The following is a 19021-nucleotide window of genomic DNA, read 5'->3' as shown; positions in this document are numbered from 1 at the left end:
CTTGTAGTATCTGCAGACCAACCCTCTGTGATTCATGCGCAAGAACACCCTAGTCCCTCTGCATAGAAGCATGCTGCAGCTTATTACCATTCAAGCAATAATCCTTTTTACTGTTACTCCTACGAAAGTGGATGACTTCACATTCATCAACATGGTATTCCATCTGCCAGACTTTTGCCCACTCACTTAAAGTATCTGTGTTCCTCTGCAAAGTGTCACAGCCCTCTGTATACTTTGCTCTGCAGCTCATCTGAGTGTCATCTGCAAACTTTGACACACTACGTGTGGTCCTCAACTCCAAGTCATCTATATAAATTGTGAATAATTGCGGTCCCAACACTGATCCCTGCGGCACACCGCTAGTTACTGATTGTCAACCAGAATAGCACTCTTTTATCCCCACTCTTTGCTTCCTTAGTCAACCAATCCTCTATCCATGCTAATACTTCTAATGTCATGCATCTTTATCTTACGTAGCAGCTCCTTATGCAGCACTTTGTCGAAGGCCTTTTGGAAACCTAGGCACACCACATCCACTGGGTGCCCATTGCCCACCTTGCTCGTAATGTTTTCATAGAATTCCAAACTATTTGTTAAGAATGGCCTGCCCTTCATAATTCAAGCTGCATCTGCCTAGTGGGACAACTTCTATCAAGATGCCTTGCTATTTCTTCCTTGGTAATAGACTCCAAGTATCTTCCCCCACTACAGAGGTTAAGGTAACTGGTCTATAATTCCCCATCTTTTGTCTACCTTCCTTTTTAAACAGTGGCATCACAAGTACATGCTGTATCTTTCAGTATCGATAAACAATCTTGATATAAGGTTTTTTTTTGTTGGAAACTTAACTGAATAATTAAAACCTCTTGACATTGTACATTTTGCAGTGGTTTCAGTTTTAAAGAACGGTAACTCGGTCTTTGGAAAATTGTTAATTTGACCACAGCTCAAATGTTAAAAACCTGGGAATTGAATGGGGAGTTGTTAGATTGTAGCTAAAATTAGTTGCTGATTGGTATTGTTAGTAAGCTTTACTTATTTTGCTTTACTATCCTGTTCCTTCACACAAGGTTTTGGTAACTTGTTCATTTATTCTAGCTTTGAGGGAAAAATTACTTTAAATGGGCTCACAGCAACATTTCTTTTCACAAAGTAACTTAAATACTCTTGGGAAGGAGTGTTGTTCATTTTGTGCTGATGGCAATCTGAAATGTAATTCATAAATGCCTGAAACTACTTATTAGGCAATCTTAATGTCATACTAGATAATTTCCTGGCTCAGTCTTAAATTTCTATTTTCTATTTTCTATTTTTGTTAACTTTTGAGAGGATCTATTCCAGGATACTGAGGGAGGCTAGGAAGCAGATTTCTGGAGCCTTGTCTGTGGCTATAAAGAATACAAAGATCTGTCAAGATTGAAGACTGAAGAATGGCCAGTGTTGTTCCTTTGTTTCAGTAGAGCAACAGGAATAGTCTAAGGAAATTATAGGCTGGTGAGCCTTCGATCAGTATTATGGAAATTATTGGAGAAGATTCTTTAGGGACAGAATTCACTCACATTTGGAAAAGAATGGATTTATTAGGGATAGTCAGTGTGGCTTTGTGTTGGGGATGTTTTGTCTCAAATTTCATTGAGTTGTTTGAGGGTAGGCGAGTGGATGTTGCCTATATGGATAATGTTAATTATTGATGGAAGATTCTGCTACAAAGTGTCGTCTGAAAGTTAAGTCAATGTGCATTTTTGTAGCTGCGCTTGAAGAGGCTTCTGATGTTTGGTATGATGGATGTAGCAGAATCTAGCATATTTATAATTTTGTGATGTTTTGTGTTCCATTTATCATTTAGGAATTGTAATAGCTAATTAGAACATAGAACATAGAACAATACAACACAGAACAGGCCCTTCGGCCCACGATGTTGTGCCGAACTTCTAACCTAGATTAAGTACCCATCCATGTACCTATCCAAATACCGCTTAAAGGTCGCCAATGATTCCGACTCTACCACTCCCACGGGCAGCGCATTCCATGCCCCCACCACTCTCTGGGTAAAGAACCCACCCCTGACATCTCCCCTATACCTTCCACCCTTCACCTTAAATTTATGTCCCCTTGTAACACTCTGTTGTACCCGGGGAAAAAGTTTCTGACTGTCTACTCTATCTATTCCTCTGATCATCTTATAAACCTCTATCAAGTCACCCCTCATCCTTCGCCGTTCCAACGAGAAAAGGCCGAGAACTCTCAACCTATCCTCGTACGACTTCCTCTCCATTCCAGGCAACATCCTGGTAAATCTTCTCTGCACCCTCTCCAAAGCTTCCACATCTTTCCTAAAGTGAGGCGACCAGAACTGCACACAGTACTCCAACTGTGGCCTAACCAAAGTCCTGTACAGCTGCAACATCACTTCACGACTCTTGAATTCAATCCCTCTGCTAATGAACGATAATACTCCATAGGCCTTCTTACAAACTCTATCCACCTGAGTGGCAACCTTCAAAGATCTATGTACATAGACCCCAAGATCCCTCTGTTCCTCCACCTGACTAAGAACCCTACCATTAACCCTGTATTCCGCATTCTTATTTGTTCTTCCAAAATGGACAACCTCACACTTGGCAGGGTTGAACTCCATCTGCCACTCCTCAGCCCAGCTCTGCATCATATCTAAGTCCCTCTGCAGCCGACAACAGCCCTCCTCACTGTCCACAACTCCACCTATCTTCGTATCATCTGCAAATTTACTGACCCACCCTTCGACTCCCTCATCTAAGTCATTAATAAAAATTACAAACAGCAGAGGACCCAGAACTGATCCCTGCGGAACTCCACTTGTAACTGGGCTCCAGGCTGAATATTTACCATCTACCACCACTCTCTGCCTTCGACCGGTTAGCCAGTTTTCTATCCAATTGGCCAAATTTCCCTCTATCCCATGCCTCCTGACTTTCCGCATAAGCCTACCATGGGGAACCTTATCAAATGCCTTACTAAAATCCATGCATCAATAGCAAAGTAATTGATGCTTAATGTAGATAAATACTACTTCAAACAGTTTAACTTATCCAGATTTGTATAGTACATCAAATTAGAATATTATCCCTACTTTGTGAAAAGTTCTTTGTTTTGATAATTGCAGTTCAAGCTTCTCCAGAATAAAACAGTAACAGCTCTGATTAACTTGTTAACCACAGGAACTTGGGTTTTTGGGGTGAAAAGTCTGCATTTGCCTGACACACTGGGAATCTAAATCTCAGAATTATACACTGAACCAGTGAAAATTAAAACTTTTTAGTGTTTAATAAGTGTCCAAACCTATTTTCTAACAAGTGGTGACAGCTTTTTTTTCCCATTTAAACACACTGTACAATCTTAGATTTTGGTCTCTTGGGATCAGGCAGGGCACCAACATTGCAACTGGCCTCTTTTAAACTCAGTTGCCTTGGAGAAGAGTGGGGTCACTGACTAAGAAATGGAGCTTATGTGAGGACTGAAGATTTTGTCTTTAAGAAATTCTGAGTTACCCACTACCAGCTGTCTGACAAGCAGTGTATCAAATCAGATGTTAGAGAATTTGAAAGAGATGTGTTGCCACTAGGCTGGGTGTTACCACCCGACATATGAACTTGATATGTTCCTGGGTCATGTGACCAAGTGCATTACAATGAGAAATAAGGGCAGAAAAATAGCAAAGTAATGTTTTGGGAGATGAAAGAGAATTTTTAGTCACTGAAAATCTGGTAATTGCAGAACAGGTGAGAATAGCAGGACAATGCAAGTGCAGTCCCTCTAGCTAGATGACAACAGAGAAGCCTGGAGGAAGGAGGAAGGTTAATCACATCAAAGCTTCTCTGTGGATAATGAAGGATGCAGAAATATAGTTTGTCATGCTCATACTTGCATTGGATGTCATTGATGAGTTTGAGAAGTGCTTTTTCAGTTCTTTGACAAGGCAGAAACCTGATCGAAATAACTAAGGGTGTAAGTTTGCTCAGTGAGCTGGAAGGTTTGTTTTCAGATATTTCATCACCATACTAGGTAACATCATCAATGAGCCTCTGGTGAAGTACTCGTGTTCATGACCCATTTTGTATTCATGTGTTTAGGTTTCCTTGGGTTGGTGGCATCGTTTCCTGTTCTTTTTCTTAGAGAATGGTAAATAGGGTCCAAGTCTATGTGTATGTTGATAGAGTTCCGATTGGAATGCCGTGCTTCTAGGACTTCTCATGCATGTTAGTTTGGCTTGTCCTAGGGTGGATGTGTTGTCTCAGTTGAAGTGGTGTTCTTCCTCATCTGTATGTAAGGATACCAGTGAGAGTGGGTCATGTCTTTTTGTGGCTAGTTGGTGTTCATTCTCACTCTCCCACACATGTTGCAGCTTCTGACTTTAGTTGTCTTCGTTGTTATTATCCTTGGAGCTAATTTTAGTAATTATTTTGCAGTTGACAAAATTCAGTTTGAACCTCCATTAAGAAAAGAAACTGAGGCTCACTGTGAAATGGTAAGTGTGAACTTCATCCTTTAACTACTTAAAAAGACAATTAATTTAATCTCTTTGAAAATAATTGCTAAATTGGTGTAGGAACATTAAACATTGCTTGCGATTTTGCACAAGTTGTGGAAAGGAATCCTACATTTAAAAAAAAAAGAAATCCCCAGCATTGTAAAAATTTAAAAACATTGTTCTCTTTGGAAAATGTGAAGTTGTTCACTTTGGAATGGAGATCAAAGAACAGGATATTATTTAAATGGAGAGAAACTACAGCAAACTGCAACATAAAGGAACTTGGGAGTACTTATGCACAAAACACAAAGCTAGCACGCAGGTACAACAGGTAATCAGGATGACCAATACAATGATGGCTCTTATTTCAAGAGGACTGGAGTTTTACAGTAGGTAAGTCTTACTGCAACTATACAAAGTACTGGTGAGACCAGTTCTGGAGAACTATGAACATTTTGGTCCCTTATTTAGGGAACATATCGATTTACTGGAGATAGTTCTGTGAAGGTCTGTGGTCTTGTGCATAACACATCTTTACCTTTATAAGCCATTCATCTATCCAATCTAAAATTTTGACAGTTGACCCATGGGCATGCATCCATTGGATCAAGATCTTACGTAAGAATCAGGTTCTCTGAATTTCAGATGGGAAACATTTACTGCTTTATCCTCATCCATAAAACCTGCAGTGCCAGGACTTCCACTAAGTTGTGGCAAATTTAGTTTGATTCTTGTCTAAATGTAAGCTTGTGTTATGCAATCAGAATATGCCCTTACAGATGATCCAAAAGGATTACACTGTTTCTCTGGGACCTCATTCCTAACCTTTAAAAATTAAGCCTTCATAGCCCTTTGGCCACCAGGTTTAGTTCATTGGCTGAACCAGCTATTTTAGCAAAAGTATTAATTTAGTCAAAATAAATAAAATAGCAACTCTTTTTTATTTTGAACATGGGAAGCTGATTCAAAAGCATTAATCAGTCCATTAAAATCATAAACCTTTCATAAAATTCTTGTAGATTTCTGACTGGCCATGGTAGTACTAGCCAAATTCTTCTCTCTTATTTTGCCATAATTGTAGAAACATTAGCTTGTAAATTATCATGCAGAAGTTGCCATGCTTTGTTAAATGGGTAAAGTTTCCATTCTGCAATATGCCATAAGTTGAAATCTGATGCACATTGCACACATCAGCCAAGGCTAGCTTTCCCACTGAATTTAGATGTGATAGGGGTCTTGGGGTCTATGTTCATAGAACTTTGAAAGTTGCCACTCAGGTGGATAGAGCTTGTAAGAAGGCTTATGGTGTATTAGAGTTCATTAGCAGAGGGATTGAATTCAAGAGTCGTGAAGTGATGTTGCAACTGTACAGGACTTTGGTTAGGCCACATTTGGAGTACTGTGTGCAGTTCTGGTCACCTCACTTTAGGAAAGAGGTGGAAGCTTTGGAGAGGGTGCAGAGAAGATTTACCAGGATGTTGCCTGGAATGGAGAATAGGTCGTACGAGGATAGGTTGAGAGTGCTAGGCCTTTTCTCGTTGGAACGGCGAAGGATGAGGGGTGACTTGATAGAGGTTTATAAGATGATCAGAGGAATAGATAGAGTAGACAGAAACTTTTTCCCTGGGTACAACAGAGTGTTACAAGGGGACATAAATTTAAGGTGAAGGGTGGAAGGTATAGGGGAGATGTCAGGGGTGGGTTCTTTACCCAGAGAGTGGTGGGGACATGGAATGCGCTGCCTGTGGGAGTGGTAGAGTCAGAATCTTTGGTGACCTTTAAGCGGCAATTGGATAGGTACATTGATGGGTGCTTAAGCTAGGACACATGTTCGGCACAATGTCGTGGGCCGAAGGGCCTGTTCTGTGCTGTATTGTTCTATGTTCTATGTTCTAGGGGTACGAAACATACTACAAACTTGTGAACTGCCCATTAATTTGTAACAATATATGTGATGTCTTGAAGCACATTCCATTCAACAGGATATTAATTATTTTAGCAAACTATATGTAGGGAATTCCCTTTTGTTCCACAAAGTTGTTCAAACTGCTAAGTTTTGAAGCTCCTGGAAAAACAGTGGACATGATATGGAGGTTGTCCAGTGTTGGGTCATGATTCTTTGAATCGGGGCTAAATCTCAAATGCTTGTTTTGTAGACAGTTGCACTCAAATCTTCTCCTTTAACAGCAGAGAACCTCATTATCTAACACACAGATTATCTGTAGATCATGCAATTTATTTTTTCCCCAGTCTTTGTTCTCGAAATAGTTATTTTGTGTTTGGTAGATGCACGTATGCAGGATTTCTTTCTACCCCCCTCCCCTGCCTTATGCTTAGTAAATCACAGTTTCACCATTGCATTATAAATTCTGCAGTTGGAAAATATTATGGTAGCACGACTCCAAGCAGTGGCAAGAATATCCGATTGGAGTTTAAAGCCCAAGTTAAAGTCAATGGATGGAGGAGTATAGATTCTTGTTCACTCACTAACATTTCTCAACAAGTGTAGAGTGACTCCATCTTACAGTGTGGATCACCTTGAACGTTTTAGTGGTATTGAACTAAAGCTATAATCCCCAGGTCCTGATTGACTTCATCCTAAGGTCTTGAAAAAAATGGGTGATGAAACGGTTTTAGATTTCCAAAATCTCCTAGATTATGGAAAGACTTCATCAGACTACAAAGTAACAAAGGTGACTGCTCTATTCAAAAAAAGTGGTAGGGGATCATAACAAAGAGGAAAACTACAGTTAATTTGACATGTATTTTATGACAATACGGGAACCTCTTAGAGGATATAACAAATGCCGTTGTACAGAGCCAGCATGACTTTGTGAAAGGAAAATCAGTGGAGATTTTTTGAGGAAATAACCAGCAATGTGGGTAAAGGAAAATCTGTGGATATGCTGTAGTTGGACTTCCAGACAAGGTGCCACTCCAAAGATTACTTTGCAAATGAAAAGCATGGTGTAGCAACTAATACAACAGGCTGGATGGAGAATTAGATATTAACATGAAATGATATTCAGAAATGAGTCAATTTTCGGGTTGTCAAGCTGTACCAAGTCAGGCACTACCAGGGTCAGTGTGAGACGGTCAACTATTAACTAATTTAAGTTAATGACTTGGATGAAGAAATCAAATGTATGATTACTAAATTTACTGATGACACAAAATGGGAAGGGAACACAAGGGATTTGCAATGAATGTCAGTGGATTGTGAAAGTGAGCAGAAATTTGAAAAATGACAGATGAAGGAAGGAGGAAAAAGTAAACAAGCCAACTTTGGCAGGGACAATGTAAGAGCAGCATTTTATTTAAATAGAAAAAAAATTAAAACTCCCAAGTACATGAATCACAAAAAGTTAATATGCTGATTCAGCAATGATCAAGAAAATAATTGGAATGTTGTCATTTATTGCAAGGAGGAAATAATGTATAATTAAGGATGTTTTGGTAGTTGTAAAGGCATTGATAAGGCCACATTGGAGTGCTGTACAGTTTTGGTCTCCTTATTTTAAAATTCAAATGCATAAGAAGCAGTTCAGGAAGGTTTCACGTGACTGACGTAACTGCCATGAGTGTGAGGTTGGGTCTCTATCAATTGGGATTTAAGCATATGAGGTGATCTCATTGAGTCATACAAAAGCCTGAGAGAACTTTACAGGGTGTATGCTGAAAGGCTATTTCCTGTTATGGGAGAGACTCAAACTTGGGGACACAGTTGTAAAATAAGGGGCCTTTCACAGATACAGATGAAACCTACAAAATAGGAGCATGTTTTGGCCATTCGGCCCTTTGAGTCCACTTTATTCATTATAATCATGGCTTATCATCCAACTCTATAGTCTGTGTTATGAAGTTGAAGGTGTGTACTATACCTTTGAGAGAGTGAATGGTGTTCTGAACTGAGAGATTGCAAGCACCTGTGATGACTAGATGGCTATCTGAGTGTACTGGAAAATTTGAAAATATATAGCATTTGGCTGTGAAATGGATACCCTGAGGTTGGCTGCTGTTTGGTTAAATTCAAATTGTTATCAAATCAGTTTAAATTTTGCCCCAAGATACTAAACCCCAATTGAGTTTGAATTTATTATTTTGCCAACCAATGAGACGATCTGATGTTGGGGATATAAATATGCAGGTTTTTTTGAAAATTGGAGGCAGAGCAACTGCCATTGAGAGAAACACTCTCTATCAAAGGTACCTTTTCATGTTAAACATTTTTGCAGTAAAAAAGAAAGACGATCACCCAGGGGGATCTTCAGCCATAAGAAGAAAGACAGACACCAAAGACAACAGTCGCTATGTGGTTTTGAAATTAAGTTAGAAACTTAGAATCCCTACAGTGTGGAAACAGGCCCTTTGGTCCAACAAGTCCACACCAACCCTCTGAAGAGTAACCCACCCAGACCCATTCTTTATTATCCTATATTTACCCCTGACTAATGCAACTAACCTAAACATCTCTGGACACTATGGGCAATTTAACATGGCCAATTCACCTAACCTGCACATTTTTAGACTGGGAGGAAACCGGAACACCCGGAGGAAACCCATGCAGACATGGGGAGAATGTGCACACTCAACACAAACAGTCGCTCAAGGCTGGAATCGAACCTGGGTCCCAGGCGCTGTGAAGCAGCAGTGCTAACCACGGAGCCACTGTACTGCCTTGATGTAATTTTAGTAAGTGTCTTATTGGAACAGCATGTTGTAATAGAGTTGGAGGCAGGTAATAAGCAGTTAAAAGAAAGGTGGGCTTAGAGTTATGAATAGTTGTTGTTTAATGTTCACTTTTAGAGTTAACGAATAAATTGATTTTTTTTAAATAGTGGAACTTGGGAGTTCTCTGTCACTCACACTTTAACAGATTACGAGGTGAGGCAAGCTTTTCTGAGTGCTTGGTTTAATTAACAGAAGGGTTAACTGCCATGTTGTAGCACCTGTCCCTACCTTTTCCCTATAATCTTTGATCCATTTTGCGCCAAGTGCCATATCCAACTCCTTGAAATCATACAATGTTTTGGCTTCAGCTGCTTTTTGTGATAGCAAATTCCACAGGTTGTTCACTCTCTGGGTGAAGAATTTTTTCCTCCTCTCTATTCTAAGTGGTCTACCACATATATTCCATTCCCCACAGGATCATGAGTCCTTCCAACTTTCTTTGGGAGGAGTCAATGAAGGCAGTCTTTGAATATTTTTAAGGTCAAGGTAGATTGAATCTCTTCGTCAAGATTCTAACGTTACTGTGGGTGGAAAGAATTGCATTTGAGGCCAAATTGGATCTGCTAGGCTCTTACTGTGTGGTAGAGCAGCTTGTGTTACTGGCCTAATCTTGCTCCTAGTTTACAGGTATTTTCTAGTCCACCTGTTCAGAGATGTTTTTATAGAAGACCATAAAATTTTTTAATGATCTTTGAGGCCATATGTGGTGCTTCCTTGAAAAGAAAACCTTCAGCATGAATAATTGTCAACTATTGACTGGTTTTATTTACTTTCCTTCAGAGTTTGGTCATTTGGGATTTTTAACATGAGTGTATTAAACTATAGATGTGATCTGTTTTAGGAATACCCAAATTGAAATTTATTGTAGTTTGTTTGGATAAAAAAGTAACAATTCAGCCATAGCGAGTAGTGAATTTATTACTCAAGTTTCCATAGAACAGTTGATGAATAACATGAAAAGCAGCTTGAGAAAATTGCTTAAATTGTTTGTTTAATTTAATGTTTAGGCTTGGAAAACCAAATATTGAGTACTTTATTGTTTAAGAAGGTCCTATTGAATCTTAATCCTTAGATTATCATGGTTATCCTCTGTCCCTATATATCAGATAAATTGTTTATTTTCAACTGTAATTTTGATTATCTAATGTTGATAACAGGAATGTGCAAGACTTGATCAATCCCTGTCAACATTTATTTTACAAGTGTGTTTTTCAGATTGCAATGCTGTACAAACCTGTTAAGAAATTTCTGTTAAATGTGTTGCACAGGAGGTAACCAAAGAAACAGTATTTGGCTCATCCTGGACCTCATTTGCAGATGGAGGAAACAAGTAAGTAAATGACACTTCAAATATCCTTATTCTGGGAGGATGAATAATATTCCTTGAGAGAGCTGTGGCTCATTAGTTGATCGTTGTGTACAAATGTTTAGTGTGGCGAAGTCTAAAAATGCACATTGAAACAAGAAAATGTTAATTTTTATGATAAAATTCATGAGAAAAGCTGGAAAATAATTTGCACACTATTACTGGCTTTTTACTGTCAGCGTGAAGTTGTTATCAGCTAGGCCAACCGTGTACAAGGATGCCATTCAGCAGTGTTAATGAAAGGTTACGGTTAAAGTTGTGTTGATTTATTACACAATCGTTTTTAAAGTTGTCTTCACAGTGGAGCATTTTTTGTTTCTGTAATCAGACCTCATTTTTGACAAATCAAGACTTGCAACTTCAGTATTCCATGACTGGGATAGCATGCCATAGGTCTAACGATTATTCCTTACGTACTATGTAAGACACCTGACATGTGTTCAATGCTCAAGTGCTTTCATATTCATTTTGTCAGACAATACTAATTAAATAGTCATTATATTGAAGTTAAAATTGATAAGGCTTATTACAATACAATTATTTAGAAGCAGAAGGATAGCATGAGAGTTGATGCACCTAATTTAGATTAAAAGGTGAATCAGTTCACAAAAGATTTGAATGTCATCTTGAAGTTATATTTTACACAGTTGAACAATTTGTGGCAACTTTCATAATGCCACTCAGCTCATCGAGTCTGTTCTGTCAATCGATCATGGCTGATATGTTTCTCAACCCATTCTATTGCGTACCCGCTGTAACCCTTCATCCCCTTACTAATCAAGAACATATCTATCTCTGTCTTAAGTACACTCAATGATTTGGCCTCCACAGCCCTCGTGATAATGAATTCCACAGATTAACCACCCTATGGCTGAAGAAATTCCTTATCTCCATTCTGAATGGTCGTCCCTTCACTCCGAGGCTGTGCCCTCAAGTCCTAGTCTCTCCTCCTTGTGGAAACATCTTCACGCCCACTCTATTCAGACCACTCAGTATTCTGTAAGTCCTGAACTGCACCTTATGTCAAGCTCTTCATCCTAAGATGATTCTTGTAAATCTCCTCTTGACCTGTTCAACACCAGCACTACCTTCCTTCGATACGGAGCCCAAACCTGCTCACAATATTCCAAATGCAGCCTGAGCAGAGCCTCATACAGCCTCAGCAGTGCATTTCTGCTGTTGTATTCTAGCTGTCTTGAAATAATGCTAACATTGCATTTGCCTTCCTAACCGCCAACTAAACCTGCATGTTAATCCTAAGAGAATCCTGAAATAGAACTCCAGTTTCTTTTGTGCTTCTCCACTTAGAAAATAGTCTGTGCCACTATTCTTCCAACCAAAGTGCATAATCTCACACTTTCCCATGTTGTATTTCATCTGCAATTTCTTTGCCCACTTGCCTAGCATGTCTTGTGCAGCCTCCCTGTATTCTCAACATTACCTGTCCCTTCAGTTATCTTTGTGTCATCAGCAAACTTAGCAACAATGCCCTCAGTTCCTTTGTCCAGATAGTTAACTGTGTAACATGAATAATTGTGGTCCCAACGCTGACCCCAATAGAACTCCACTGGTCACGAACTGCCATCTTGAAAAAGTCCCCTTTATCCTTGCCAATCAACTAAATCTCTACCCATGCCAATATCTTGCCTCCAATGCCATGAGCTCATCTTATTTTGCTGCATGCCGCTTCCTGTGCAGCACTTTGTCAAAGGCCTTTGTCAAAATTCTAATTGATTTTGTTAAAGTATCTATTCAAGACAATTCAGGGAATCCCTGATAGACTTGACCTGTAAGCCTGTCTTGGTTTGTCCCAGAGATTGTAATCTGTGGTAGTCTGGAATATAAAACTCTTACAGACAGTTTAGTTTAAATTATTACCTTTTATTTACCAATAGCATCAATGTTACACTATAACGTAGATACCTACAAGCCAGGTATGAACTACGGTTCTAAAACCATTAGTTGGGAAGCAGCGCCAGCTCTTACCCTAAAAGCTCTCTCCGGCTACTCCCCTTATTGCAGCCAACAAGCTGTCTTTATACAGAAATTGGTATTAAAATTACAAAAATGCCACATGTCCTTAATCAGATAAGCAGCAATAAAATGGCAAATGTTTGCAGAGGAAGAGAAACTCATTGACCGGTCTGAGTACGCTTGACTAATTAAGCTACGTGCAAACCTTGATCAAGCTAGGCCCAAATGGCCAATTGCTTTGGCTAGATAATCTTCCCTTTTAACAGTACATCATAACGAGGGACTAGTCTAAATTATGTGGGAAAGGTCATGAGGTAACCCTGCTCAACTAACATGTCCAGGATCATTGTCCTACAAAATAGCTTTTTCTTTTAAAATCATCTTAGATTCCCAGAATTCAAATTAAATTCATAACATTCACCGATCTCGAGCTCCAGGGAACAACACACAAACATTCAATCCATGTCAAGCCAATGTTCACTCAAATGAGGCCACAAAGAGTTAATCTTTCCACCAGCATCTGTCCGCTCGCTCTCACGCTCTCCCGTTTTCCTAGCTTGTAAGGGTAATGAAGCATTCACATTCCAGAACAGTCAGGATGAGGGAACTGAACTTCGTAAATTCAAATCTGCTCAGTGTGGTATACATGAAAATGTATCCAGATCGTTCTATTATGTATGAATTTCTGTTGTGTCAAATTATCCTGGAAACTCCTTCCATTGCTGCTCCACTGTCTTCTCTGCTAGGTGCCCCTTCCAATCAACTCTGCCCAGTTTCTGCTGGAGAATGCACAGCCTCGGCAGGGGCTGGGTATCAAGTTAGTGCCCGATCTCTGTAAAGACTTCCCCTCTGAGTATAAAGTTTACTCAAGAAGAACAGGAAGAGAAGGGAAAGAAGTTTTAATTTTAAGAGATACGGGATCTGGTCAGTCTAAATAGTAAGAAATGAAAGTATTTGCACTCTGTTAGATGAGAGGATGATAATTTGTGGAATAAATGGACAGAGATTTAGCATTCCCCTGTGTAAAATCAGGTTAGAGAGCCAAATCAAGACTGGGGAAGTTACAGTGGAAGTGATTGACAGAGTGTCAGTTCCAGGAATACAGTTTGTTTTTGGCAGTGACCTAACAGAATCTGAGGTGGGAGTGACGCCCCTTGTGGTGGGAAAGCCAAAGGAAAACAAAAGGAACTGAGAAGCTAAAAGAAAAATACCCTGGAATTTTTCCAGACTATGTGGTAACAAGATCGTACTGCCATAAGTTACAGCAAGAAAGTGAAAGATGAAGGAGCTGAGGTTCAGTTAGCTGGCCCCCTGTTTGATGTAATGGTGCAGGAAAAACCTGTACAGATAGGGATGTATACAAATATGTAAAAGTATTGCCACATGAGAAAGATATCAAAGCTTTTTTTATTCCTTTGGAAAAGTTCCTTGCACACTGCAGGGTGAATTCTATCATGCTATGGTCACTGCCTCCTAGGGTTCCTTTACCTTCAGCTCCCTAATTAAATCTGCCACATTACATGTCACTGAATCCAGAATAGGCTGTACTACAAACTGCTTCAAAAAGACCGTAATTTTCCACAAATTTCTTGTCTTGAGATCTGCTACCAACCTGATTTTCTATGTCCACCTGCATATTGACGTCCTCCCATGATTATTGTAATAGTGCCTTTCTTGCATGTATTTTCTATATACGGATTTATTTTCTTACTCCCATCCTGACAACTGCTAGGAGACCTGTACACAATTCCCATCAGGGTCTTTTTTTCCTTCGTGTTTTTTTTTAGCTCCACTCTCTCAGATTCTGAACCTTGTGACTCTATATCACTTTTTTTTGGATTAGATTACATTACAGTGTGGAAACAGGCCCTTCGGCCCAACAAGTCCACACCGACCCGCCGAAGCGAAACCCACCCATACCCCTACATTTACCCCTTACCTAACACTACGGGCAATTTAGCATGGCCAATTCACCTGACCCTGCACATCTTTTGGACTGTGGGAGGAAACCGGAGCACCCGGAGGAAACCCACGCAGACACGGGGAGAACGTGCAAACTCCACACAGTCAGTCGCCTGAGGCGGGAATTGAACCCGGATCTCAGGCGCTGTGAGGCAGCAGTGCAAACCACTGTGCCACCGTGCCGCCTATATTGCTTATTGCTATTAATTTCATTTCATTTCTTACTAACATAGCAATCCTGCTCTCTCTTCCCATCTGACTGTCCTTGTGATAGGATGTGTATGCTTGGATATTTAGTTCCAAGTCCTGATCTCCTTGCATCCAGGTGTCTGCAAAACCCATAACATCGTACCTTCAAATTTCAATCGGCTCATTTGCCTTGTGTCATAAATTGCATGCATTTAAGTACTACATCTTCAGTGCTGCATTGACCATCCCCATATGTGCTGTGCCTGAAGTTAGATTCATGACTCTTTCTGTCGTATTACTTGTTTTGGCTGCTGATCTCCTCCCCTCCCTGGCGCGACACACACGCACAGACACACACGCACATGCAGACACACACACCCACCCACCCACCCACCTTAGCTCCATTATTTTCATGTGTCTATCCCACCCCCCAACTATTTACTTCAAAGCCCTTTCTGCAGCTCTAGTTATGCAATGCGCAAAGACTCTTGTCCTAGCATGATTCACGTGAAGCCCAATCCATAAGAATACCACCCTCCCCCAGTACTGATGTCAATATCCCTTGAGTTTGAATCAGTTGGGCCATGTGTTTACCTCTTTAACCTTGTGCCAATTTGTTCGTAGCACATGTAGTAATCCAGGGATTATTACCTTTTGGTTACTGTTTTTTAATTTAATTCTGAGCTACTCCTATTTCCTCAGTAGAACCTCTTTTTCTTTATACGTTTATCTATGCGGACCATGGCAATTGGATCTTCCCTCCCACTCAAAGTTCCACTTCACCCCAGATGAGATATCCTGATCCTGGGCACCAGGCAGGCAACACAGCCTTCTGTTGTCAATCCTGGCAACAGAACAGTGTCTATTCGCTGACTGTGCTATCCCTGATTACAACTGCATTTCTCTTTTCCATTTCCTGAATAGCTTTATGTACCTCAGTGCTATGATTAGTTTGTGCATCCTCCCTGTAGTCCACACACATCCACACACGGAGCAAGAATCTCAATTCTGTTAGATAAACTCAAGACTGAAGCTTTTTCAGCATTACCTCCGGGATCCTCCTTGTCACATCATCCTGTCCCTGATCACTGACCTAATTTTAAGGTAGTTGATCTTAGGGGTGTGACTACCTCCTGAAATGCAGCATTCAGGTAACTCTCCCCATCCCTGATGTGTCCCAGTGTTCGAAGCTCAGACTCCAGCTCAGCTCATCTGCTTTGAGCCAGAGTTCCTCAAGCAGCCAATACTTGTTACAGATGTGGTCACCATAAAGTACAATGGGGTCCAACAGCTCCCATGTCTTGCTTTTAGAACACATCACCTGGCCTGGCATATCTATTTTAATTACTTAGTTTCTCATTTAATTTTTTGAAAATATCATACTTAGCTTGTAGCCTATAAATATTTCCCTCATTTACCTTTGGTCCGAAAATAACTTCAAATGGTCAAATTAGTAGCCATCTCCAACTAGTGAATTTGCACTTTGCCTGTGATGTTACTGTTTTGTGCTGGGCCATTAGCCTATTTTGTTTAAAAAAAACCTTACAAGCTATTAGCCAAAAGAAAGCAAGCAAAAAAAACCCTTTCCTTTTCTACATCAATTTCCCAATTTGCCTTCATATTCCCAAAGGATATAATCGTTCAGGCTGTGTCTCACTCCGGATGAGAGATTTCCTTTCTGTCTTTGCAGAGCTTAATATAGTTTTCCTTCACATGAGCTAAATATCAATTCCAGAAAATTGGGAATTCATAATTTACACAAGCTACGTTCTACAGCAAAGTTTTATGCAAAAATAAGCCTTGCAGATGTGCTAATTTTGAGGTATTGACTGCTTTCCTCTAAATATCTCCTTAATGGATTGACCATGATAAAGACATTTGTCAAATCTACCTTAGTCTGCATGCAATACATTAATATTGTGAGATTAGTTTGTTTAGTTTGTAATGCACAGTAATGTAACCGCAAAGGTTCAATTCCTATACCAGCTGAGGTCACCATGAAGGTCCTTCACTCAACCTTGTCCCTCACCTGAGGTTTAGTGACCCTCAAGTTAAACCCACCTCTGAGAACAGCCTATGATTCTCCAGGACTATGGTAAGTTTATTGATACTGTGTGAAAATGGAATGGGTCAATCTTCAAATAATCTGTTCAATGGTAATTTTCCAGTTGATAGTGAGATTCAGTGGTAATGCCGTTAAATGTCAAGGGGCAATTCTTTCTCATTGGTGGTTGTCATTGTCTGGCACTTGTAGCTTAAGTGTTACTTGTCACATATCTGCTCAAGCCTGAATGTTGTGTCGGTCTTGTTACATTTGGACACTGACCGTTTCAGTATCTGAGGAGGCGTAAATGATGCTGAAGATTGGCTAGTCTTTGGTGAAAATGCTCACTTCTGACCTAATGATGGAGCGAAGGTTGTTGATGAACCAGATAAAGATAGTTAGGTTTAGGGCATTCCCCTAAGGAACTTTTGCAGTGATATCCTGTGGCTGAGGTGATTGACAATCACCACTATCTTGATTTGTGCGACATAAGGCTAACAGGTAGAATTATCTCCCAACTTGGTTTGCTTGGGCTCCTTTAGTCACTGTCACTTTTCCTGCTGAGTTCTGAAGTTACAGCTGATTATTGTTGAGCATGTTGATAGCGCTGTTGATCACAGCTTCTATAATTTTACTGATGATTGAGAATTAAACCTGGGAGATAATTGCCTGGGTGGAATTTGTCCTGTGTTTTGTGAGGGGACATATCTGATCAACTTTCCAGATGGATGCCAGTGTAGTTACTGTACTGGAACAGCTTCGCCAAGGGGTGTGGCTAATTCTGGAGCGCAAGTCTTCAGTTCTTTGCAGTGCTCAGTGCTTTTCATTGATTGTTATATTATGTGGACTTAATTGAATTGGTTGGAGGTTGGTATTTACAATACTGCGAACCTCCGTATTGAGGTTTGCACTTCTGGCTGAAGTGGATGCAAGTGCTTCAGCCTTGTCTTTTGGGGTCTTTTGATGTCCTGGGCTTTCCCCATTGTTCAAGATGAGACTATATTTGTGGTACTTCTTTCTAATTATATAATCATCCACCTTTGTTCACAACTGGATAGGGCTGGACTGTGTAGCTTACATCTGATCCATTGAATGTGTGATTGCTTAATTATGTCTGTTAATGCTGCTTGATATGTATGTTGTCACTTTTTAATTTCATCAGGTTGACAACTCATTTATGCCTGGTGCTGCTCCTGACATGTCGTCCTCATTCAAAAGGTGACACCTGTGTCAGTGCAGAAATGAATTATTGGGGTACTATAGTAACAGGAGGGTATGATGCAGGGGAGTGGTTCAAGGTTGTCACTGTTTTGTTAGATAACAGAACTAGCTGTGATATTCAATATGTGGTATGATCAGACCACTATACAGTTTAAGCAGGACTTCTACGTCATTATTTTGACTGCATTGTCTAGCAGGCATTGCTTACCTATGAGAAGATAACTTGAGCTCTGAGTTTACCATCATAAGTGTCTTAACTTCATCCTTAGATGTTTAGCACAATTTATAGAACACCTGCTTTTTCTTTGATTTGCAGAATCTTTATTCTGATTCTTCGTCATACTTTATCTGCTACTTTCATTCCCTTGTGCATTCTGTCTAGCTTGTTTTGTGCACTCCTAGTTGGTTTTGATTAATTTCTATGAACTTGAACTGTAACCACAGAACTTAATTACTCTAAGAAATCCTTACAGAAATTTTCAGGCCCACGAGTCAACACACCCTTTCACTAATGCCTGTTATTTTCTGGCTGTATAATTGAGACATGTTGCTATCGTAACAAATTTCTGTAATTGGTTATTTCAAAATATTGGATTGTGTGTGCAAAATGTTTCTAATGTGTATGATGCTGTAACCTTAAGTTTTATATGCTTTAAAGGTGGAAGATGCTAATTGGTAAGGTTACCTTTTTACTGCCACTTATTTTTAATTTACCAGCAGCTGTAGTATGCTGTAAGTTCCACTTATGGCAATCTGTTTCTTACACTTCTCAGGCATGAAGCACATCTTGTGCATCCTACTCTACAAACTCTTTCCCTCTTTTTGTTATGATTCCAAAGGAGCCTTCTTAAATGTGTTGAGGAAGATTGGAACAACGGTAACTCAACAGCTTAATCAGTAGCTACCATGTCTCCATCTGCTGTACTACATGTGTTTTGTGGTAGATGCAATGGTGGTTCTGAGATGGGTCAAATGTATGTTTTACTGTCCTAAATAAAAGTTTATCCCAATTTGACAATGTTGAGAT

The 19021-nt window shown here is 39.9% G+C and overlaps 1 protein-coding gene across 1 annotated transcript in view; it reads left to right on the top strand.

Annotated features, from left to right (window-relative positions):
• Nucleotides 1–19021, top strand: part of map4k5 (mitogen-activated protein kinase kinase kinase kinase 5) — a 192339-nt gene that overhangs the window by 132687 nt on the left and 40631 nt on the right. Inside the window, exons 14-15 of the mRNA XM_043697612.2 lie at nucleotides 4446–4504; nucleotides 10507–10568. Of these exons, the coding sequence (XP_043553547.1) occupies nucleotides 4446–4504; nucleotides 10507–10568 (121 nt within the window). The remainder of the gene's footprint in view (nucleotides 1–4445; nucleotides 4505–10506; nucleotides 10569–19021) is intronic.

Source organism: Chiloscyllium plagiosum, unplaced genomic scaffold (assembly GCF_037043375.1).
Source record: "Chiloscyllium plagiosum isolate Xiang-an unplaced genomic scaffold, Cpla_swu_hap1 HiC_scaffold_8, whole genome shotgun sequence".
In the NCBI taxonomy this organism is placed as follows: Eukaryota; Metazoa; Chordata; class Chondrichthyes; order Orectolobiformes; family Hemiscylliidae; genus Chiloscyllium; species Chiloscyllium plagiosum.
The sequence above is the reverse complement of the archived record's forward strand: the minus strand, read 5'-3'. Positions and strand labels throughout refer to the sequence as shown.